The sequence below is a fragment of the Cynoglossus semilaevis genome, chromosome 9, assembly GCF_000523025.1.
Source record: "Cynoglossus semilaevis isolate Cse_v1.0 chromosome 9, Cse_v1.0, whole genome shotgun sequence".
NCBI classification, from domain to species: Eukaryota; Metazoa; Chordata; class Actinopteri; order Pleuronectiformes; family Cynoglossidae; genus Cynoglossus; species Cynoglossus semilaevis.
Genome location: NC_024315.1, coordinates 6,819,095 through 6,844,029, shown reverse-complemented (window position 1 = coordinate 6,844,029; position 24,935 = coordinate 6,819,095). Strand labels below are relative to the sequence as shown.

The 24,935-nt window shown below is 41.6% G+C and overlaps 1 protein-coding gene across 1 annotated transcript in view; it reads left to right on the top strand.

Moving 5' to 3' along the window:
• The first annotated feature begins 332 nt into the window (after positions 1-332).
• LOC103383629 (caskin-1-like) overlaps positions 333-24,935 on the top strand; it is a 28,893-nt gene continuing 4,290 nt past the window's right edge. The window contains exons 1-21 of the mRNA XM_025058467.1: positions 333-1,017; positions 8,812-8,863; positions 9,456-9,553; positions 11,740-11,885; positions 12,079-12,174; positions 12,747-12,868; positions 13,301-13,409; positions 14,507-14,615; positions 14,941-15,035; positions 15,919-16,033; positions 16,593-16,911; positions 18,726-18,766; positions 18,863-19,047; positions 19,389-19,470; positions 19,802-19,869; positions 20,003-20,110; positions 20,249-20,350; positions 20,457-20,595; positions 21,322-22,112; positions 22,594-23,236; positions 24,541-24,932. Coding sequence (XP_024914235.1) covers positions 924-1,017; positions 8,812-8,863; positions 9,456-9,553; positions 11,740-11,885; positions 12,079-12,174; positions 12,747-12,868; positions 13,301-13,409; positions 14,507-14,615; positions 14,941-15,035; positions 15,919-16,033; positions 16,593-16,911; positions 18,726-18,766; positions 18,863-19,047; positions 19,389-19,470; positions 19,802-19,869; positions 20,003-20,110; positions 20,249-20,350; positions 20,457-20,595; positions 21,322-22,112; positions 22,594-23,236; positions 24,541-24,932 — 3,906 coding nt within the window. The 5' untranslated portion in view covers positions 333-923. The remainder of the gene's footprint in view (positions 1,018-8,811; positions 8,864-9,455; positions 9,554-11,739; positions 11,886-12,078; positions 12,175-12,746; positions 12,869-13,300; positions 13,410-14,506; positions 14,616-14,940; positions 15,036-15,918; positions 16,034-16,592; positions 16,912-18,725; positions 18,767-18,862; positions 19,048-19,388; positions 19,471-19,801; positions 19,870-20,002; positions 20,111-20,248; positions 20,351-20,456; positions 20,596-21,321; positions 22,113-22,593; positions 23,237-24,540; positions 24,933-24,935) is intronic.

The window sequence follows — 24,935 nt, the reverse complement described above, 5'->3', positions numbered from 1 at the left end:
TATATGCCAGGCTATGACAAGACAAAACCACTGAAAGTGTTGATATCCTAATATTTGGTCCATATATTGTTTTGTTTGAGGTATTGTCACTAGACAAAAACTGTGTATTTGTTGAGTGTATTTTTTATTTTTGTCTTGAGACAGTGTTTTTCAGTGATTATATTTCACTGCAAATATTTACCTCAATACACTACTATGTGTCAGGGCACTCAAAATATAACTTCATAGCACCACCTACAGGGGAGGAACATTAGCAACAAGCATCAACAGCAACATAATACTACAGAGTACGTGACAAGAGTTCGTGTCCGTGGTTTGAGTGGGGAATGCTTCGTGTTAGCTGTGCTAATGAATATGGCAGTTTGTTGACAAGTAGGTCCAAACCATGTCTGTGTGCGCGCGCTCGGCTCTGTGTGTGCGTGTGTGCGTCCGCGGCGGCTCTCTCTTTTTTTAAAATCTCGTGAGATTTCAGCCGTGTGGATTTGACCCATCGTTCATACAGGAGGGCGCTCGAGCTCCACTGCTCTTATCCCGCACGGGGCGCACGTAGAAGCCGGTGAAACGGTCACGCGGAGTGAAGCTTCGGATCCGTGACGAGTGTTCATGCGCGGCCGGAGAGCATCCGGACGGGTAGGTTAGAAAGGACAGCGCGGCGCGGCGCGGTGATATTCGCAGGTGCGGTTGAGCCGGGTTAGGGCGGAGGCGGCAGAGGACTTATCGGCGCTGGACTGTTGGCCGGAGTATCCGAGCACCTCCATCACCTCTAACTCCAGCGCCTCAGCTCCAGCGGGAGGCCGGGAGCGGCAGCAGGATGTAGCGGCGGATTAACGGAGGAGAGAGGGGCGCTGAGAGAGGAAGAGAGAGGGGCAGCGGGAGGACTGCGGTGCTGGTGGTGGTGGTGGTGGTGGTGGGACAGAGGGGACATGGGGAAGGACCAGGAGTTGCTCCAGGCCGCGAAGACCGAGGACCTGCTGACAGCACAGCGGCTTTTACAGAGACCACGGCCGGGGAAAGCAAGTGAGAATCTATCCATCATTTTATCTCTCTCTCTCTCTCTCCCTCTCCCGCCCTCTCTCTCTCTCTCTCACACACACACCTTCAGCATCAGGACAGGACACCGCTTGCCCCATCTGATGGGATGGCGTTCAGTGCTAATTGTGCAGCGTATGTGTGTGTGTCTCTCTCTCTCTGTGTGTGTGTGTGTGTGTGTGTACCTGTTACTGATTTTTAAACACCAGTAGTCGCAGTGTGGGCTCCACGGTGGGGCAGCGGTTATTACTGATGCCCCACAACAAGAAGGTCACCAGTTCTGGCTGAGGGAACAACGGCCTTTCTGTGTGTTGTGCTGGTTTATACCTGTGTTTGTTTTCAGGAACTCTCATCGTTCCACAGATACAGGGTGTGTGACTATCACTGTGAGCTACAGCTGTGGGATGGACTGAAGCCCACTCCTGGTCAGATGTGGTCATCCCAGGCTGTAGTGTAGGGCGCATTGGTGTCACAGTAACTGGTTAGCATAGACAAAATAGGCAAGAGAAGAAACCAAGTGACAGAGTCAGCGCTCTCTGTCACTTTGTGTCTTTTTTTCTTACCCACTTATAGCCAAGGACACCAGATGGGAAGCAGATATTTCATGGTACAACAACTCCCACTCCTAAAAAAAACAAACACAGAAAACCACGTTAATGTAATGGCCCCCACTCCCACGTTTGAATCATGTAATATTGGCAGGTTTTCTTTTCTTTTTAATTTTATTTAGCTTCTGTTGTGCCAAATGTGAGCGGTCACATTTTCTCATTCCAGACAATAATCTCAAAAAAAAAAAAAGACACTATGAAAAGAAATAGGAATTTATTTGGATTGTGTGGAACTGTTGATCGCAGAAATATGTTGCTGTTCAGATGATCTGTCACTTTGTGTCTTCACGTAGTGAAAAATGACGTGTGTGTGTGTGTGTGTGTGTGTCAGCCATGTTAATCAAAATGTAGTTTTGTAAAAATTAGACCTGCTGGTCAGTATGAGAATTTTCTACAAGCTGTCATTTATATAAGTGTGTGTCATGAATGAACACAGGGGGTGAGTGTGTTTGAGAGAGAGAGAGAGAGAGAGAGAGAGGTTGAAGGTCCTACACCGCTCTCGGGACAGCGGGATTATTGGTGTGTAAAGATGCCAGATGTTGGTGGTAATAATGTGATGGCCGTGAGTCCACATGACACGTGCAGGGACGTACATGTGAGCACGCGTGTGGCGCTGGAGCTGATGTGTACGTGTGTACGTGTGTGCGTGCGCCTGCCTGACACAGAGTCAGCTGGGACTGGAGGTGATAATTAGATTTCAATTACAGCTTTGAAACTGCTCTCCTCCTCCTCCTCCATTTCACTACTGAGCCTCAGTCTATTTATTTCCTCCCTTCTCCTTCCCTCTCTCCTCTCCTCTCCTGTCCACTGATCTCCAGTCCTCTTGTTTCCTCCTCTCTCTCTCCTGTCGTGTATGGACACGTACTGAATATGAAACAAACTTGAATTTTATACCAGACAAATATCTATACATTAAAGACATTAAGTTGCCCTAAAAGATGTGGAAATTATGAATTAATGGATCATTAATAATCATATAATGTAATATATATATAAAAATATATTATTATTCAATGAAGTCTTGAAATCAAATGTCAGCATTTACATCACAGTGATGACTCACTGTTTATTCCCACACCTTCTAAAACACAGTTCTATTTATTTGTCTGGTTTTTTTTTTAAATCCAAATGATCGTAGAAGATAGTTCTAGCTAATCTAATTACTTAATTAATTAAGAACCCAAATCCTTCTTTCTTCACTGGTTTCTCATTGGTTGGCCACTGGGTGGCAGCAACAAAAAAAATCAGCAACAAAGTTAGGACTAAATTGTTTAGTAACCTCATAAAAATCTATCAAATCTAAATATTACATTTCTACGAGACACGTTGCAGTAGCGCCACCTAGGTCAATAGATACTTTAAGCTCCACAAACCCTTCGATTTCGTTTGTGGTCTGGTCATGCGCCTAATGTGTGTGGAATTGATTGTTAACACAGTGTCGGGCATTGTTCTACAGCAGATCTGAGTCCATCAGGAAGAGACAATATTGTGGCTGCTTTAATAGAGTGCTATAAGAGTACTCCTGGTCTAAGGAGTAACAAGGAGTAACACCAAGATGTAACAGACACCTGGAGCAGAAAACCCTTGCTGACTATTAGTGCATCCTGTAATATTGTTTTTTTTTCTTCTCCATTTTCTTCTCTCCTCATCTGGTCTTCTTCACTGAGTCCATCGCTCCTCTCCTCTCCTCGTCTCACTTCCTCTACTCCCCCTCCGTCCTCCCTTTCCTCAAGTGTGTCTCTGAATATTACAGCAATGCCATGAAAAAGAAAAGAAATGTTTTTTTGTGCAACGCCACAGCAGATCAGCCCCCAGCACTTAGTCCACTGCACACTGACAAAGAGAAAGAGTGGCGATCCTGTAATATTGTGAGGGAAGAGGAGTGAGGAGGAGGAGGAGGAGGAGGAGGAGAGTTGATAATGAAGGATAGAGGAGAAGTAGTGCACGAGGACAGGAGGAGAAACACCCGAGCTGTGAACGTGAGGACTGACGAGATGAGGAGAGTGAAAAGGGACACGAAGAGACTGAAGAAGGTTATAGGGCCAGAGCAGAAGCCGTGTGTGTGTGTGTGTGTGTCAGTGTGTTGGTGTGTGTCTGTGTGCGTTTGTGTGTCTTCGAAAGCAGGTTAAGGTTTGAATAATTGAACAGAAAGCCAGATTTCTCTGCTGGAGAACCATGGAAGTGCTACTTACACACACACACACATACAGTACGCACACACACACACACACTTTTGACACATCATGTGTTAGTCATGTGCTTGTCGCCTTCCAGTGTGTGTTATTAATAGTATGTTAATGTTGAAGCGGCAGCAGCAGCAGATTAAAACACAATCATTTTGCTGTTTCAATCAGAGATAAACAAAGTCTGTTAAACCAGGTAGAGACACCGTCAGGACCAGCAGTCGTTACAGGCTCAAATAAATGTCAATAATGTTCAATAACGACCGCGTCGTGTCGTAAATCATCCTCCAGCACGTGTAGATTAAAACAGTTACAGGGAGAAAAGAGTTGTTCTTCGGCTGCAGGCTGAGAGTAAACAAACGTTCACTGTTACGTGTTTTACATGTGCTGATAAATCAATGCATTTTTTTTTCATTTCTTATATTCATGTAAATCAGGCCTGGTCAAAAACAAATACAAGAAGTGAAATCCTCAAATTCCTAATTAGCCATGCAGCAAGGTCAACAAGTAACTCTTTCAAATGTTTTTTTTTATTCTCTTATTCTTTATTTTATTCCATCTGGTTTACTTTAAGTCGTGTGGAATGATTTTTTAATATTTTTTATATTCTGGTAAAAAAATAAACTTTCCATATTTTGTTATATTTTTGCATTTCTTAGCTTTTGACTATTGTATATATTGTCTACATTTTGAACTTTTAAACTTGGAAAATTTTTGAGAAACTTTTTTTAATGTTTTTTTTAAATGTTATATTATCCTTTTCCTTCTTACAGTTGCTGATATTGACATATTTAATTTCACCGATGGACAAAACTACTGCTAAGCTTTAACTGCTTAACACTGTTAATTCAAATAATGTGAACAGATTAAGAACAGTTTTTTTTTTTTAACATGCTGTGCGTTTATATTCTATTTGGTTCTTGAGTATCAGAGAAGGACATATTTGCCCCTGGGGAATCTGTGTATTTTCTTTCAATCTTGCCTACTTTCAAAAGTTAAGACTCCCTGATGTAACTGCTCTGTAACATCCATTCAACTCTTTGTAGGATCCATTTGCAACCAAATGTTGTACCGCTGCCTCACTGCATTCACTTCACTTCGCACATTTCCAAACTGTTTCGGAAACACAAACCTCAACAGAAGAATGTTGTCTTACAAAGTCACACGGGTGAGCGGGAAGTTCCCACAGAATTAAAAATAGGCTTTAACTCTTCTACTACACAGTATCCTGCATTAAGAACTGATTGTGATTCATAAGACAATGTGAACCAGCGCCTCGTCTGACCGTCCAGTGTCGCTGTTACCAGGCAGCACGAGGCGATGACTCACAGTGACAGAAACTCCCTTAGAAGGTGGAAGCTGGTCGTTGTATCTGATTACACTCATGTATGAAAATATCATAAGGGTCTGTTTTTGTCTGTACTTGTCAGTAACATTATTCCTACTTGTGAAATTTAAAAAAAGAAAATCATATTTAATGTACATTTTCCCTAGGTTGGAATAATGTGTGACTAATATAGTGACTAATAAAGTATTGAAGGTCTCCATGGTTGACAGTTAAACTGAAGCAATTACTAATCAAAAATGTTGACACCAAATAACTAAACTGACAGACAGGCACAGACAACACTGTGCAGCGTGATTAATTACAAAACATTTCTCCGGCGTCCGGCTTTTAATGATCAGTCAAAACAGAGACAGAGGGATTATTAGTTTTTGCCGTCACCATTAACCGAACAGTGAGCGCTCTGTAAATAAAACATCCTTCAAAAGTAAATGTGAAAATTGTCAACAAGTGAACAACACTTTAGACCTGACAGACACATTTAAACACATCCCAGGAACTGGCAGGGAGAGAAAATACTAAGAGAAAAAAAAAAAAAAAACGGAACCAAAATTCAGGAAGTAGGAACGCAGGACCAAGGACCTCAGGAACAACACAGGGAACATAGAACAATGAACCAACAAGGAAGGGAGTGAGACTAATGATCAGGGAGTCAGGGATCACATGTGAGAGTGATGACACCAATCAACCGTAGAGCACAGACAGACCTCGCAGAATGAGCACTAATGAAATGGTTCTTGTGCCGTAGTTAGACCCAGCATGTGTTAATATGTGTTTACACACTTCATTATGGCAGCTTGAAAGATGATGTGTCTTCTGGTTTCTGCTGCTTCTGGGAAACAGAGCTGGTAATGCAGTTCATTAAACAAGATGTACCTACAGTAAGAGCTGGATTTAATATTAATTAACAAGTTACAGCAACCAGGAGGAAGGAGGGGGTGTGGTGTGTGGTGCAGGTGTTTATTTGTTCATGTTTTCACAAATAGAATTAACATTTAAAGTATTTTTATTTACATTGTAAAATAACTACCCCAGACTTTATCTTTATCACTGGCTATTTTATATTTTATTATTTTATCTTATCATTATAAGGTGAGTTTTGTTTGAACCGTGTTCACTTTGGCTGGATGTGTATAGAAATATCTCCTAATGTAATATTGAAGTGTTTGATGAACCTGAACAACAGTCCTCCGTTGTTGTGTCTGGTATAGAAATATCTCCTAATGTAATATTTAAGTGTTTGATGAACCTGAAAAACATGTCTCTGATGATTTAGGCCATGCTACAGTGTTATAATTTGCTAATGCTAACGCTAAATGCTTCAAATTGTTCTTCAAAGTCCTCCATTGTTGTGTCTAAAGTGGGTTCTGCTGTGTTCCTTCTGGACTACTCCACTGATGACATTTGTCAGTGTCAGTGTTGTTTTTGTATGCACAGGAATATTGTTTTTCAGCTTGTTTGCTAACAACCGAGCAGCACAGATGGGCAAAGACAAAGAGTCGGAAATGGAGTCAAACTTTGAGCGCACACTGCAGGAACACACATGGCTTTGGCAGACAGTTTTCAACAATATTTAAGAATTCAATTTTTGGTCAGTTTTAACAGCCGGTTTCAACACATCCTTAAAGTTTAAATGTGAAGCAACAGCCCTGACTGTAACACATGTTCAGTGTGACTTACAGCAACAGCCATATGTTCATTCTAATTCCAGTCACACTCATTGTTTTGTTTCTCATTTCAACCCCCCTTCACTAGAATTGACATCAGTTTGTCTCTTTCACCAAAGATGAGGCAGGAGCAGAGGTCAGCAGAGTTCTTAGAATTCATCTTGATATTTCAAATTTTACTAAAGACTGTATCGGGCGTTGTGCAGACCACTTTTGAGTCCCTTTAACAGATGTCTAAAGTAAAGAAGATAAACATGTCAGTGCTGGCAACTCTAAATGGATGTTGAAAAATTGAAGTGAAAGGAAAATAAAATAAAATGAATGACTAAACGAATGATTGCCCGAGTGGAACAAAGTAATACTCCCCTGAAGGATGTCTATTTTTGACATCGGTGTGAAGAGATTGAAAGATGACTTTCACTTTAAAAAAACAACATTGGGTGGAGGAGGGGTTGGGGGGGGGATTCGGGGGTGATGGAAAATACTATCATATTTTTTTAATGCTGTGTGATTGACAGCTGGTGAGTCTGTGCCACATGGAGAGGTTGCCATGGCTACCCAGCACAGTTTCAGTGTGATGGCTTGAATTACCATAAAAAACATGAATGCCAGCCCAAGGACAGTATCACTGTGACATTATGGTGATTTCCTCAAATAAACAGGCTTTAGAAGAGCAACAAATATAAATAAAAGAATGAAATATGAAGCCTGGAATTAGTTGGAAATAACCTCAATATAAAGTCGGTGGATCTATCTGGGCCTGAATGACGGCTCGAAAACCAAAACAAATAAGTTAAGGTTCAGTTATTGTTATTAGCTCTGTTTATATATGTATATATGTTATATATATAAATAAGTTAGTCATCAATCAACATCAATATATTTAATAATAAATTAGTAAATATATAAATAAATAAATAAATATTTATAAAAATAATTTATACATATATTATACAAATAGTTTTATATATAAAATATATTTTATATATTTTTAGATATATTTATATTTTTATGTTATTTTTGGTCAGCAGAAAAGCTTTAAAAAATAATGTTATTATCCAGAATAGCTTAGCAGAAGAGAAAAGTTTTTTGAAAAGCCAGTGAAAAGCCATTTTCACTGGGGGGGGCGGGTGGGTATTGTGGTCTTCTTATTTGCTGCTGGGTTGGTTTGAGGCTCAGACGGCTTTGTGATAGTCGGGTGGTGACAAAGATATCAGCGCTCACTGGTTTATCTGCAGATACAGTAGGAGGAGTCCTTCTTTTTCCAGTACTAGACAGCAGGGTGGGAGGGGGGCCGACAGAGAAACACACACACACAAACACACACACATGCGGCATAATGATGTGTGTAAACAGTAAACAGCAGAACAATCAGCCAGTGCACACTCTTTTTCAAATTATTAGTGTGAGAGTAGAGTAAGAGGATGAAGTGTAGATGGAGCTGCAGAGCCAAAGAGAGGCTTTTCCTCAGATTATTATGGGACAACCGCAGATTAGGTTTGTGGATTATACGGTTTTAACTGAAAACAAAGGCAGAGAGGCAGACATGCTTTTCCTCCTTAGGTGTCTTTTAGTTAGTGTGTGTTCAACACAGTCACATTGATTATATGTCACGCTGATGGACAAATTTACTGGCTAAACCAGTGGGGTTTTTTTCACTGTATTTCATGTCTGAATGATGAATATTAAGAAATGAATAAAATTCTCCAAAAACAAAAAAGCATTTAACAAAAACACTTCAGGAAGTGAAGACTTTGACCCTGTTCATTTAGTATTTGATTCAACCATGACCCCACGCCGAATGTTGTAGAGTTCAGGATGACCTCAGTGGATTCTATTTCTGGGTCATGTTGTTTTTTAAATCCTGGTGTTTTTGTAATATTTCTTGTTATGATCATTGATTTGGTTTATTCCTAATGATCTTGTGTGATTCTTTTTTGGTCTTTTGATCTCACTTCCTCATTTTCTCTGTGTTTCAGAGCTCCTCGGAGCTGCAAAGAGAGTCAATGTCAACATCCAGGACGCAGATGGGTGAGACCTTCTCAATATTTGATATGACCACATTCAGTCTGTCAGTCAGAGGAGCAGGAATTTAAAGGCTGCTCTTTGTTACTGCATAACAGTGACCACAATGATGATGATGATGATGGTGGTGTTTATTATTATTGGTGTTATATATATATATAAAAGATAATTAAAAAGTAAAAACTTTATTAATATCATTATGAAGCGTTGTGGGCATTAAATCATGTGTTTTGGGGTAAATGATTATGGTTGATTTGACTCCATCATATAACAAAGTTTTTTTTATTTGTGCTGATTGAATTGACAGAATTATTTCCGTGAGTGTTGATTGGTCGATGTGACTCTTGGGTCTAGCTCTTACATTCACAAGGGATCCATTAGGAATACACACACACACACACTTGGCTGAGGGGTAAAAGAGACAGCTTATTAATGGAAGTAGGTCATTTGCCCCCCCCGCCCCCCCAACATCACTTACACGCAGAGCTGAGGGAAGGAGCTGCTCTATGTTGGTAACTCTTTCAGAAAGCTTCCGTGGTTTTAAGTTATTCATTTGAAAATTGACATTTCCTGCATAAACACGTGTTTTCTTGTGAAGGTTGTCGCCGCTGCACCATGCTGCTCTGAGTGGCAACAAGGAGCTGATCGCTCTGCTGCTGGAGGCCCAGGCCGCGGTGGATATTAAAGATAACAAAGGTAAAGAAATAAACAGACTTCCAGATTTCAGCCGCTTCTCTGGTTGAGTGTTTTGGCTGTGCATCTGCAGAACTGTCACAAAAAAAAAAGATGAAAAAAAATATTGTACACGACCATCAATACCACGGAGGAAAAGCACTAAAAAAATCTTTCTTTTTACAGTGTTTAATAAAAATGTCAGATTTGTGTGCCGGGCAAACAAACAACCAACAACGCGAGAATCATGTTTTATGTCAACGAGACAATAAACAAGACCAAGAGTCAAGTGGGAGTGGAGCAGCGGTTCGTTCACCAGACAAATAGAGTTTCTCCAGCATTTCAACACTGGCAGATTACAGAGGGAAAAAAATCACAGGGCAGATGGGAGATCTGATCTCTTCATGATGTAATACTCACTCTCTCACTCTCTCTCTCTTTCTCTCTACACTCAGACCAATGGATGCCTGGTCTAAATATAGGCATACACCTGGCAGATAACTGTACCAGGTCCATGGACCCCAGATCATTAATTCAGTATCTGACCGGGGTTCATGGGAAACGTTGATGTTTCTTGTAATCATACACCATAGTTCAATGTGACACTCACACACTCACACACACACACACACCTCAGGTTACTTAATGCATAGGTCAGAAAATTAAATTAAATTGTCAAGAGGGAAAATGAGATGACAGTAATTATCCAACATGATGGCGCTTGTTTGTGTGTGATATACATCAGGAAAATGAGGAATTCCAGCAGCGTCCTCGTTATAATAATGGCACAAGAATTGGACAAATATGACTCATCATCTTTAAATGGCTTTAAAACAGTTGGACACAGTCAAGTTTGTAAAGCACCGGATTTAGAAAAACACATTTTTGCCTCAGTTGACTTAACTTTTTTTTATTATATCATATGGTGTAATTATATCATGTAGCATAAAAATGATTTTGCAAACTGTGAGTCACAGCCTGAAGGTACAACATGTCACGTTGTACTTTAGGTGCTTTCACACTGACTTCTTTTCAAGAACCAGTCCATTATTTTTATTAGACAGTGTGAAACTGAGCTCTGCTCCACAGAGGCGAACTCTCCTTCTGGTCATTTTATAGACAGAGACCGTTCAGCGCCCAAATTCTATTATCGTTCTTCCACTGCTCTCATTTACATAGTTTCCATTCACAACCAGACGATTTCTAGGTCGGCAGCAGAACCCGGTCTTTTTCATCATTTGTGCTCACACAGAAGCCTCTACTATTGTTTGTTCTCTGCACATTTTGACCGAGTTTAAACTGTCAATTACTCTGACATCCTGGAGTTATTTAATGACTTCTTTGAGAGAATTCCCCTTCCTCGTCTGTCGGTTGACTAACGTGTATCATAAAGACTTTTTAAACTGAGCTTTTGACAATAATTATACACACAACCCCTCCGTAAATTATCAACAGACCGTGGGAACAGCTTGTTTTTCTGGACTTTCTGCAAGTCATTCTGTCCAAGAGCACTTCTAAACAGGAAAAGAAAAAAAAATCCTCAGAGACAGATCACATGCTGGCAACGTGGCGTAGGGTTTTTCCAAGGAAAGATGAATAACGTCTGTTAACCTTTTCGTGGCCAGTGCGGCCCTGCCCACAATAATACAGGACATATGATTTGCATGATACAGTGAAAGCTGCAGATGTTCAGGAAGTGCATTGTTCTCTACATGCCACCAAACATTTCTAGGAAGTGTTCGGTTTCTCCACCGTCGTACACTGAAGCCTTGTACATGTCTCCACTCCTGCAGCTGCTGTCTCCACTCTCACTACTGACACAGTCTCCTTTGTGAGTCAGGAGCCGTCATTTATATCGTCTGCATTTCCTCCATCACTGGGATCCAAATTGAGAAACTTGTTTATATGTTTATTAAAATAACACATTAAATACCCTATCTAAGTTGAAGACGTGTGCAAAAAAAACAAACAAAACACAATAATTGTGAACTTGGTTCATTTTTTTACATTTGACAGTTGTGATGGATTTGATTTGAATAGTTGTTCCACAGCTAATAAATTTTTTTTTTAAAGTGTCATTTGTAGACTGTGGTGAACTAGTGATCACTGATTTGAATAGTTGTTCCACAGCTAATTATATATTTTTTTAAAGTGTCATTTGTAGACTGGTGAATTAGTGATGACTAAAGTGTGTGTGTGTGTGTGTGTAGGAATGCGACCTCTGCATTATGCTGCGTGGCAGGGGAAGACTGAACCAATGAAAATGCTGCTGAAGTCTGGATCATCAGTCAACGGCCCATCAGACGAGGGTCAGATCCCACTGCATCTGTCGGCTCAGCACGGACACTATGACGGGGTAAATTCATAGCGCGGTTTGTACAGATAAAAATATACGTTATCAGGTTCTCAAAGGAATTTCAATTGCTGCATAAAACGTTTGGGAAACACTGGGTTAGGAGAAGGGTATTGGAAATACAATATGTCTTTGTAAAGTGTGTGTGTGATGAGGTGTGTAATTGTGAGGTGTTTTGTGTTCGTGTTCTGTTCAGTCAGAGATGCTGCTGCAGCACCAGTCCAACCCGTGCATCTCCGACTCAGCTGGAAAAACACCGCTGGACCTGGCCTGTGAGTTTGGACGAGTCGGAGTAAGTACAGTTAAGACTTTAATCTTATTTACATATTCAATGATGTGTGTTTATTTACAGGATTTACAGAGAGAAAGGTGCGGATTAGGTCGGTCTAACACTTAATCGCAGGTATAAATGTGAATGTGACTGGACCAGTCTATGGTTACACCCAGGGTGTGCCACGCCCTGCCCCGCCCTCGTCTTTACACCAACCAGAATGAGGATAAAACTGTAGGAGAAATGAAGAAATGAATTAATACCATTTTATACCATACAATTTACTCTTCTTTTGCTGTAAATGTAAATGTTTTATACAGATAATAATATATAAATATTGGTCCAGTGATTTGTTGTAACACATTTTATATAACACAAAAATATAAAACAATGAAAAGCAGTAAAGCTGGACTTTTCTATTTAATTCCAGAATGAGAATTGAACCACTAGGGGGCCGACTCATAGTGGCCAAAAAGTCTCTCACCAAACGTAACATAACGTAACAAAGGCAAATAAAGTGGAACCGATGGGTTGGATTGATTGATTTAACCACCACATTTTTACGAGTCCATGTTTGTATTTCTGTCAACCAGGTGGTCCAGCTCCTGCTCAGCAGTAACATGTGTGCCGCCATGATAGAACCCAGACCCTCCGACCCCAACGGAGTGTCACCTCTGCATCTGGCTGCCAAAAACGGACACATCGAAGTCATACGGTGCGGAACACTCTGTTCTTCTCAGTGGCTTCTACACACATATTTCTGCTCTGAATTCTTTTTTTTTTTTGTCGTACACTATGTTACACTTGAGTCTTTCTAGAAGCTCAGATTTTCGAGGGCTGTGATCAGACCGGGATTAGAAAAACAGCAACTCAGAGGATCAGCTAAGGTTGAGAGATTTGGAGATAGAGGGTTGAGATGATAAGAGCACCACAGAGAGTGGATATACTGGACAGAAGATGTTGGAGATGGAGCTGCCAGGCTGGGACAGAAAGGATAAGATCCAGAGGGGAGTTATGGATGTAGTAGAGAAAGGCCGAAGTCATAGAAAAAGAAAAAATGAACTCAGAATCACTGTTTGATGATTGAAAATATTACTTTTTTAAATGATTGTGACCGACTCTATTTTCTGAATATCTGTGTTTGCAGGTTACTAATCCAGGCTGGTATTGACATAAACAGACAGTCTGAGTCTGGCACAGCGCTACATCAGGCCGCCCTCTGTGGGAAGACAGAGGTAGTACGTCTGCTGCTGGATGTGAGTGTGTCTCACTGATTGTGTCTCGTGTTTAGCAACTGTTGCCTTAGCCAGCATTTTATGTTCAAGCTGGTTATATGTTTAAGCACATCTCTTATGATTATTTATTCTATTATAAAACATGATTATATATGTTGCATACTTCTATAAAATACGAACACATGAATACATTTCATCCACAAGGTCTACACCTTCCTCTTTCTGAGCTGCGCTCCAAAGTCTGCACTTGTTACAAAAAAAAAACCCCATTGTGGTTGTCTGGATATGACCGGATATGATTGGATATGACCGGATATGTCTGGATATGACCGGACTTGACGGGACACGTCATGTTCTGAGCAGCTCAGTGTTTTATTTGAGTCCCTTTGTAAGTGTCAGATAAATAAGGCGGCTGATGCTGAATCTGCTGCTAAACAGCTTAGTTTCCCAGCCTCCTGTGCTGCAGTATTTCCATCCTGATGCCGCTGCTGAAGCAGCAGAACAGATGTTAGCAGCGGGCGGCAGACACACAGCCGGACACTGACACTGATTCATGGGGGGGATTATCAAAGAGGTCCAGCACAGACTCAGGGCCCATGGACCAGAACCCCAGTGAGAAGTGACTGTTAATATTTTTTTTATTCTGTCATGGTGTTGGACAAAGTCGAGATTAAGACGACGAAAATGGAAACTGAAACCAAGAGACTGAAACCAACCTCAGAGTAAAACGATTCCATGTGAAGCAGACATTAAACAACCACATTACTTTTAAGCAGGACTGTTAAAATTAAACAGATATAAATAAACTTTCAACATAATTTTAATGAAACCACTTATACAATGTACATGGGTATATATATATCTATAAAATAGTTCTTTAGTTTTGAGAGCTTATTCATGAATAATCATGATTAATTACAATAATATATTTTTAAGTGATTAGTCAGAAATTTTAATCATGATTTATAATCAAACTAAATTAGGTCTTTCATCTCCTGTGCCGAGGCCTGTGTGTCACATACGCCCCCTATGCTCCGTACAGTGTATCACTCTATCACATAGTAAGTGTGACGTGACCTTTCCTCCTTGACTTTCTTCTCTTGTCCACCTGTGTCCAGAGTGGCATCAGTGCTGGGGTGAGGAACACGCTGAGTCAGACGGCCCTGGACATCGTTAACCAGTTTACCACCACCCAGGCCAGCAGGGAGATCAAACAGCTGCTCAGAGGTCATTTTACACACATACACACACACACACACACACATGCACATGACATTCACAGGGCTGTGGCTAAATACATTTTTATATCATTAATATTGAAAAAAAAAAGCCTGAATATTCATATTATTCTTCTACACATGTTAAAATATTGGACAGTTCTTTCTGGCACTGGTGAAAAAAAACACCAAATAGGATCAGGATCAAATGTGAATCTTCCTGCTTCTCCTCTCTGCAGTCTTGGATTTCCACCTTATTTCTGCTCCTAAAATTCTCTCAGCTGTATCCTTTTCCTCTGCTTGTTTTCTTCTCTTGTCGCACTTTTTTCCTGTAGATGCTTCAGCTGCAATGCAAGTGCGGGCACTGAAGGATTATTGCAACAACTATGACTTAACCAGCCTCAACATCAAAGCTGGAGACATTATCACGGTACCTTAACCTATCACCAAGTCAAAGAAGAGCCTGTCACTTCATGTCCCCATGTAGATAAATATGCAGTGAACACAGTTGAGAGGGATTTTTTTTGTTTTTTTAGTGAGGCGTTCACTGACTTCCTGTCACAATCTCTGGTACAGTTCATACCTGATGGTTATTTTCAAAGACTTCTGTCTTTATTGTATTGAAGTGTGTTTGTTACAAATCTATGAATTAATCACTTGGTAAAATTCTATTTAAAGCCACAGGCTACGGTAATTACCGCCCCGCGCTCAGTGAAGTCGGTCTGACCTACAGTAAGCCAGGTGACTGACCTGAAGGTGAAGTCGTGAGGATGGTAGTCGAGATGCTATTTTAAGCTCAGGATGCTGAGGTGGAGCTAACACTCAACGTGTGTGTGGAGTGGAAGGACCTTGGAATTACTGGATATACAGTGTTAAAATCCATTCAAATCTTAATCAGATTAATATTCATTAAATGTTAACGAATGTGTTAATACATTGTTTCCCAAAGACTGGGTCGCGACCCTCAGGTGGGTCGCTAGAGTTTTTTTTTTGGGTCGTCTCGCTTCATGTTTCCCAAGAGTTTCTTAATAATGTCTATTAACTTGGGTCACGATGGTTTGTGACTTTTAAAACATGAATTGAAAAAATAATTAATACACACATCCTGTGATACTCTGTCCTTCTGAAAACCTTTTACTATCACTGATGATTTCCTGCCTTTCTGAGCCAACATTTGCTGCTGTGTCTGTGTTAGCTTTGTCCGTCTCATCGAATCACCGTCGCTACATAACAGTGATGTTTCTTTATTTCTTACTGTCCTGTACAGATGCCTGCTTCACGTGACTCTGAGCTCTGCTGGTGTTTGTCTGCAGGTTTTAGAGCAGCACTCTGACGGTCGATGGAAGGGCTGCATCCACGACAACCGCACTGGAAATGACCGCGTGGGCTACTTTCCCTCCAACATAGGGGAAGTGATCAAGAGGGCAGGTGACCACCCACAGCTGGGCTTTGTGTGTGTTAGTGGTGGAGGAGAGTGTGTGTGTGTGTGTGTGTGTGTGTGTGCTTCTGCTTTAGTGCCAGTTGAGCAGCTGCTCTGCAGTTAAAGCTGATCATTAGTCGTAGATAGTCGGAGCATCACTGGCGTCTTTGCAGCCCATCTGTTCTCCCAAACTCTCATCTTCATCTTCTCCATCGGTCAAACGCTCCCTGACTGCTGACTGCTGACCCTCCTCCTGTCTCCTTTCACAGTTCTGCTCCCTCTGACTGCTGACCCTCCCACCTGAATAAACCCCACTGCCCCTCATGCTGTCTTCACAGTGTTTGCTTTCCTGCTTTTTGATTGATATTTTCATTTATAGATATATATTTTGATGTATTTTTCATTTATAAACATTATTATTTTGACTAATTATTTTTTATGATTATTTTAAGATTTGATTAGATTTGTTTTCTTTCAACTTGACTGATCAGTTGTTGTTGTTGTTGTTGTTGTCGTCGTTGTTTTTGCACCCGCCCCCCCCTCCACCCACTCCTGGCTCACGTCCAGGCCACTCCCCCTCCCAGCAGTGCCACACCCTCCTGCTCCGCAGGCCCAACCCTTGCCCCATTGCATCGGTCAATGGGCACCCACACCCCCCCACCAAAGTCCTCCCCCTGCATCTGCCTTCTCCGCCTCCCCCTCACCCCAACGCACAGTCCCTCCCTCCTTTTTCCTCCTTCGGGTACGTTCCTGTTCCCATTTCTCCTCCGTCTCTGTCCACTCCTCGACTGTCCATTCCTCTTCCGCCCCCTCTTCCTCTCTCCTCTTCTCAGGAGCGGCAGAGTCAGACAGGTACATACTGTAGCACCACTGTGGATCACAGATAAGCATCATTTTCTACTCTGTTTGACCAGACCTCATAGACAACAGTTAAGTTCACACTCAGTGGTTCACAGCAGAGGTGTGGGTTGGTGTTGAAGCTGTAGCCACCTTTGATTGCACACAGGATTTACCGAGGTGAGATGTTCGGGTGTGTTTCTGTGAGATACCTGCAGCAGTGTGCAGCGCCCAACGCGTCTGAGACGGATTTATACTGAGAAATGAAGCATTACTATAAAATAAGAACCTTGTTCAAAGTTAAGTTATCTTTATATTTAAATGTTAACCACTCTGCGTCTGGCACTGTTTACAACAGCGGCGTCGAACATACGGCCCGGGGGCCAAAACCGGCCCGCTAGGCAGTTCAATCCGGCCATCTGATATACTTGTACTTGTTAGGAGGAAAACAAAGAGTTCATGAAATGAAAATGACTTTGACACCCCTGATTAACAACAAACCACTGGCGCCTCCTGTGGTCACCTGTGTCGGTTGCAAAGACTCACAGACAAATAAGGGACTCAATTATTATCATTAGTATTAATTGTATTTAAATTAAATATATTCTCGTCATGTCCCCTGTTAGTTGAAGCTCTAATTAACAAATTAATTGAAAATTCAACTTTTACTGCCTTTTCTTAATATTAGAGAGAACGACAATGTAGTAATATGTACACACTGTCTTTCTGTTCAAACACATACTTGGTTTGTAGTTGGCTGTGTCCGGAGCATTTGATTGGTCTGTATTTTCTGGGATGCATCCAACTGGACTTTTCATGCCTGTGAGCCTAATTGCTGGGACTAGTTGCCGACCACTGAGTCTAACGGCGCTCAGCGTTAGGCCGGTCCTGAGAATGATGTCGTTGGGCACGTGCCTGGCAGAGTCAGTGTCAACTCTGAGTCAGTACCTCATACAGACACACTTGAACAGTTCTGATCTACTGTAGTGTTCCTGTGTGGTTGGAAAATCAGTTCACTCAAATGGAGAAAACTGTGTTGGCAACTTTCAGAAATGTATTATTTTATATTTCATAAAAAAAACAATAATAGAAAGGAAACCATGTGATAACTGGAATTTACCAGCATTTTCTTTATAAAGTAAAAAAATCAAATCACCTCTGCTGTTTACTGGGATCTGTGTGAACGTGAACTTCAACAAAAGATATTAAAGCACAGTTAAGTTATTTAAAGACTGTCTAAGTTTAGAGCAGTAATGAAACAAATTGCATTTAATGCCAATATTATTTATATGGACCCCCCACCATGTAGACTGGAGAGCGATCAAACCACACCTCGAAAATGAAATAATTGCAGAGCGATCAAACCACACCTCGAAAATGTATGAATTGCAAAACCCACAAGGCAAAAAAAAAAAAAATTAACATCAAATATTCTTTGAAGTAATTTGAATATTTTTTTATATTCAAATGTACACAATTTGGCCAAGGTTAATTCTGGAGAATATTCTGTACCAGATTTGTTCTTGATTTACATTAGATTATTGTATTGACAGCCCTAGTTGTTGTAGATTAAATTAAAGGGATTTGTTCTATTGATATAATGCAATATATTTCATTTCATCTTTTGTTCGTCTATATTTATGTTTTATAATATTTAACAGTAGAAACGTATTGTATTATTATTTGATCCTCATGAGGATGTGTGGTTTAGTCACAGTCCTTTATCATCACTATCATCACCATTAGGAGTCAGGTCATGTTGGATAACGTTGGGTGACAACATGGTGTTCATCATCGGTTAACATATAACATACAGTATAAAAATAAGGTATTTGTTTGAATGCAAAATTTACTTTTCGACAGCACCGGTGAGGACATCGGGGTTCTACGCAAACCACTGGCAGGTGAAAAAAAAAACATCTTTTGTGTCAGTTTTTAAAAAATCAAGAGGAAAGTGATAGTCGTCGTTATATCCTGTGTGTGTGTGTGTGTGTGTGAAGGTGGTGATCGCAGTGGCAGTGTGGGCAGTCTGGGCAGTGCTCGGTCATCCAGCAGCCTGCACAGCTCTGGAAACACACATGTTCTGACCACCCCGGCCCCGAGTCCACAGCCCGCGCCCACACCAGGGGTCAACACACACGGCCTTAACGCCCCGGGCCTCCACGCTCAGTCGGAAGGAGTGAAGGTGAGAAATAAAGTAGTCAAAGTAGACACCAGAATGTAAAATTATTCCTGGAGTTGTCAGCCTCTCCACCTCTTCAGTATCAACAGATAAAACACTATCTAGAGTTGAATGATAATTTCAGCTAAAGTACTACTTGTAGTGAAGTGTTTTCTTTCAGGATGTATTTGTGTTTTTTGTAAAGGAAGGTCACAAGCCAAAGTTTGTGTTGCATCTGCTCTGAGCTGAGTCACTTCATTGCTTTTCAAATCATTTTTGCTTGACTAAATATGAGTGCGCCTCTTCTCTGAGTGTTCATGAGAGTGAGGTCTTTCCTTTTTTCTTGTGTATTTTCTGTGTTCTAGCTTCTGGCCACTGTTCTTTCCCAGTCAGTTAAAGCCAAGGAACATCTCCTGGAGCAGTCACAGTCTGTTGAGCAGTCAGCAAGTAAGAACGCCCATGTCTCCTAAAAGCAACAACTACAGAGATGCATTGTTTTTGAATTGATGTGAGGACCTTGTTATTATTCAGATTAAAATAGAGAGATGTTTTGGTGAATCTTTATACGTATTTATATAGAAGGTTACCGTAAAAAAGAACTGTCAGAGGTTTAAAAACAACCAGAAAAGGATAGAGATAGTGTTAAAATACTGTCCTGCAGCATCAGGTCTGTCTATTTTTGAACATAAATATAAAACAGGATTAAGGTTTCTTCTGTTAACTGTCTAAAATGTAGGTAGATTTTTATTGTTTCATTGTTATGCCTGTTTCACCAAAGGTTCCTCTGGTTGCACCGTTCTGGAACCACGGCCATTTGAGAAGAAGGCAGAGGAGGATGATGGGAAAGTGAGTTTTTTTGTTTGTTTTTTTGTCACAAAGGTTTGTAACATTTAAAATACGAGATCCCAGAAGAAAAGTTTGGGAAACACTGGTCTAGAGGAATAAACTGACAATAGTTGTTTTTTACTCTGCGGTTCAGAAGCAGGCGGTGGTGGCGTGGCTGGGCGACTTTCAGCTGCAGTTCTACACCACCCACTTCCTCACCGCGGGATACGACCTAGACACCATCAGCTGCATGACCCCAGAGGTAAGAGTAAGAGTCTTTAGAATTTATGTCATCTCATATATATAAGATATATAAGTATATATATATATATATATATATATCTAAAGAAAATCAATCATGTTAAATCTCTGATTTCACCAACTCTGCTCTGCCCTGAAGGACCTGACTGCTATTGGGGTCATGAAGCCTGGACATAGAAAAAAGCTAATGACAGAGGTCAGCAGGATCCACTCCACAGCCTGGCTTTCGGATTCCAAGCCAGTGAGTTATTTGTTAACGAACCATGGTGATTAAATAAAGGTCTCATGGAGTCCGTGCCTAAGCTTTGTACACTGTGTTCTTTTCTCGTTATCGTTTGGCTGTTCAGGCAAACCTGGCTGACTGGCTGTCTCACCTGGGTCTTAGTCAGTACTACCAGGTTCTGATGCTAAATGGTTATGAAAACATGGACTTCATCTCCGACATCAGCCTGGAGGACCTCCAGGAGATTGGCATCACAAAGCTGGGTTAGTCATATCTGTTTTACACAGAATTTTTCAAATATGGATCTAAAGAAACTACAACCCTTCCACCCACTTTTAAACCTGATTCACACTGTGCTGAATAAAAAAGTAGTAACAACACAAAGAAAACTGTGTTTTTGAGTGCTTAAAAGATAAAACAAATTGAAAGTGAAGAGTTCACACATATTGGACAACCCCCCGAAGCTGTGATTATATACTCACTCGCTCAGAAACACAGTGCAGTGTTTCTCAGTGGGTGGAGCAGTCGTCTTTCATCCGCAGTCTGATTCCAGACTCTGATAGTCGACGTGCCAACCCCCTGCCTGCTTTGCCATCTGAAGTTAGACGGTGAACTTAGAAATTGCTTTTAGATGCTATCGGGTCTAGAAAAAGTTCTATGTGAATGGAGAAAATGTTGTAGAAACAGTGGGAAAGAGAGAGAGAGAGAGAGAGGGGGAGAAGTGGAGTGGATGACAGTGATTCAGTGGAATGGATAATCACTTTGTCATACGGAACGAAAACAAGATAGAAGTCACAAGAAAAACCTTGTCCTCTTTCTTATTTTATAAATGTAAACACACAAGCCCTGTTTCTTGGTACATTACTCTCTAGAATACATTTGTGAAGTCAAATGAACGACGTTTTCTTTTCTATCTTTGAAGTTCAACCGCTCCCTCTGCACCGTAATTGTAATTCAACTCTTCCCTTTTATCACTGTTCTCCCCTCAGGCCATCAGAAGAAGCTCATGTTGGGAGTTAAAAGGCTTAAAGAACTACAAAAAGGGGGGAGTGATTCTGAGCCTCCTCTGAGCTCCTCCACACCTCCGTCGAGTCCCGGAGGAAGCAACAACTCTGAGCCTAAAAGAGAGACAAAGAAGCAGAGGGACGGTGCCCCCAGTCCTCTGGCCAGACCTCGACCAGCTCTCTTACATTCACAGACCTCTCCACAATCTCCAACCCACACCACCGCTCATGCCCGGACCCAGGAGCCCTCCCCCAGGGCTCGCCCTCGCTCTTCCACTCAGGTGGTGGCGACCAAAGAAAAGTGTGTCCCACTTCTTCAGTTGCCCAGCGAGGAGGAAGAGCGACGGAGAACCCACAGTCTCACTGGCACAGAGTCAGACTCCAAATATGCCACCGTGTGCCGCAGCAGCTCTGCACTTAATGCCGTCCCCAATGATGTCACCGTCAACCGCAGCCAATCATCTGTTACCTTGCGTCCCCGTCGTAAAGGGCGACCCCCGACCCCACCAAAACGATCCTGTTCTTCAATTACTGGAGGTGAAGGGGAGGGAGAGGCTCAGGCTGACGGACTTCTCGGACTTCCAACCTTTAGAGAGCGACGGGCCAGTGACTGCGGAAGTCTGGGATCGGCTTTACGAGCTAAGGAGTCGTCCGGCTTGGAGAGATCGGAGGGGGCTTCTGGGAGTGTACGTAGTCTCGCTGCATTTCTGGAAACCTCTATGGGTGGAGCTAAAACTCTGCCGAAAAACCTGGGGAACAGTACCAACTACTTACAGGTAGGGGTCACTGCGTTGTGTTGTGTAGTGGTGTCTTCTGCAGCAATCTTCTGATTCACTTGTTTTTTAATTAATTAATTAATTAATAATAGTAATAATAATTAATTTTGACATATGTTATCAAAACATTTTTTTATTGGAGGGTCCAGACAGTCGTTGGTGTATTTTCTTTAAGTTCAGTTTGTCAGTACACAATAAAAAGTTGTTGTCCCAAAGGTTTTTAAAAATATATTTAGAGACATATTTTTTTGCCACAAACAACAATTTTCTTCTGTCAAATGACCAAACAGTGTCCAGACACTGAAGTCATTTTTAATAGTTCTGCCACTTTCAGAAGTTACTGGTGCATTACAGTAACCTCGAGAAAGAAAACAAAATCTCAGTTTGTACATGGAGACATAGTTTGAACTAACTGAACAAAAAAAGGACTTAATTTTCAAACACCCTCTAAAATAGAGTTGTCAACTATTGTTTCTATCAGGTGAGTCCACCCGTTCTTCGTCGCCAACCTCGAGCAGGAGGTCTTGGCTCTGAGGAAGACGATGCAATAAGTCGGCGCAGGACCATCAGTGGACCAGAGATGATCCCTGGTCATCAGGCTGAGGTGTCGCCACAGCAACCACCTCAGCAGCGTCCAGAACCGAGGCCCCGCTCCACAGTGTTAACCTCAGCATCAGAGGTCACCGACAGCCCAGTGATACTCCGGAGGAAGCCGGCTCCAACAACCGCAGAGTCTGTAGCAACAACATCTGCAGCCACCAGTGTCATCACGGTGACGCCCGGGTCTGAACCCATACGTAGAAGACCCCGCAAGTCAGAGGAAAGCAGTAACCAATCAGACGTTGACAGTGGCCACACAGACAGCAGCCAGAAAAATGCACGAGAGCTTCAGCACAACGGCCGGGGCGTGGTTCTGAGGCAGAGGCCGACGTCTCAGGTGTCTGATAGGACGGAGCCGATCACAGAGAGCTGTGAGTGGATGGAGGCCAGGAAGTCTCTGAAGCCAGCGTTATCACCTAAACCATCCACAGTCCCCCAGAGGAAGACCCAAGCAGATCCCCCGACACCAACCCGCAGGGTCCCCATACCTGGACCTGACACCGCAGAGAAGGCCCAGAGTCCTGGTGAGATTCACTCACACAGAAAACACAATTACACCAGTGCCTACGAGTACTTATTAGTAATAGTATTTAATAATACACTGTGTTGTATTTCACAGTAGTGTGTTTACAACCTTATTATTCTATGTATTGTTTCAAGTATATTCTCTAAGCTCAGACAAGGACAAATAATATGTTTAACTTCTGAGGCTAATTGTTTTTAGCATTTTGGGACCGACTCTTCAGAACGTTTTCCACCACCATTTTGAAAAATTAACTTCCTCATTCTTTCTTTAAATAATGGTAAAATTTTGCAGCACTGGATAACAGTTTTATTTAGAGAGGTATTACTTACAAGAGTCCGTGTGTTCTGACGCTAGGCTAAGACATGCTAAATATGCTAACCACTCCTGTGTGCTTTTCTTTCTATGCTAACCACTCCTGTGTGCTTTTCTTCCTATTCTATAGATTAAAAAATAAATTCCTATCAGATAAAAAGTTATCCAGAGGACACATTAAATATAGCGCAAAGGTATTTAAGAAAAAGTTATCCAGAAGAGACAATAAATATAGCGCAAAGGTATTTAACAAAATTTTTTTTAAAAATACTTATATACTTATAAACATATTAATACCTAGTTACTATGTTTATTAAATTGACCTTGTAAGTCATCTCAAATGTTACTAAAACACACTAACAGGAAAAACAAGAACCTTTTCAAATATTAATTGCCTACCCGCTGTGGTGTTTTATAAATTATTAATTGAAAGATAGCAGTGGTGGGCTACATAAACCGTATCTAAATGTTGTGGTTGGCTCCCAGGTCAGTCGTTGGACGTGTGTGTTTTGCAGAAACGAAACCACCAGTTCAATTTGCAGGCCTTCAGAGTTTACTGCTCACCTTAAATCCAGGAGGATCGAGCTACGTATTTCAAAAACTCCTCAGACTAAACAGGATAAACCTTATGTGTGTATCCAGCAGCATGCACTTTATGTGCTCGTAAACATCTGTAGAGCTTCAGTGTAGGCGTCAGCAGGGTGGAGTCGGAATCAATTAAAAAAAAAATTAAATTTGATTCAAATGAAAAACCTTTTATCAGCGACTTCCATATAAATATTAATATTCTTCAGCCGTTTTACTTCATTTTGATGGATTTACAAAACTATTCAGCTACAACACAAAGCCTAAATGTTTTATGTAAGATGTGCCACAACAGTGATCAGCAACTGGTCATTTTATGTGTTTATTTTTCTTTTTGCTAAAACTACTTTGACCCTTGGTTATAATCAAAGCTGACGGATTCTGTCCAACTCCATGTCTGTCCAGAGTCCAAGCGTGTCCCTCCTCCTGTGTCCCCCAAACCACGTGGACCTCCCACAGCTCCTAAACCAGGCAAAGCCATGGCTGCTTCACCTTCCATGAGTCCAGGCTCCGCTGCTACCAGTCCAGTCCCAGCCTTCAGACCCTCCTCCCCGCATTGTGTTGCTCCACTTCCAGCTCCCGACATCCTATCCACTTCCTGTCTCTCTCCTGGACTCCCACCTACGTCACCTTCTCCTGCACAGAGTCCCTCCACACCTTCATCCCACCCTGTCAAACCTCCACGCTCCTCCATCACTGGGCTCTCTATTGACCTTAGTGGAGGAAACGAGGTGGAGGAGGAAGAGGAGAAAAGGAAAGTATCTGATGAGGAGAGGATTAGAGTCACAGAGCAGAGGAGG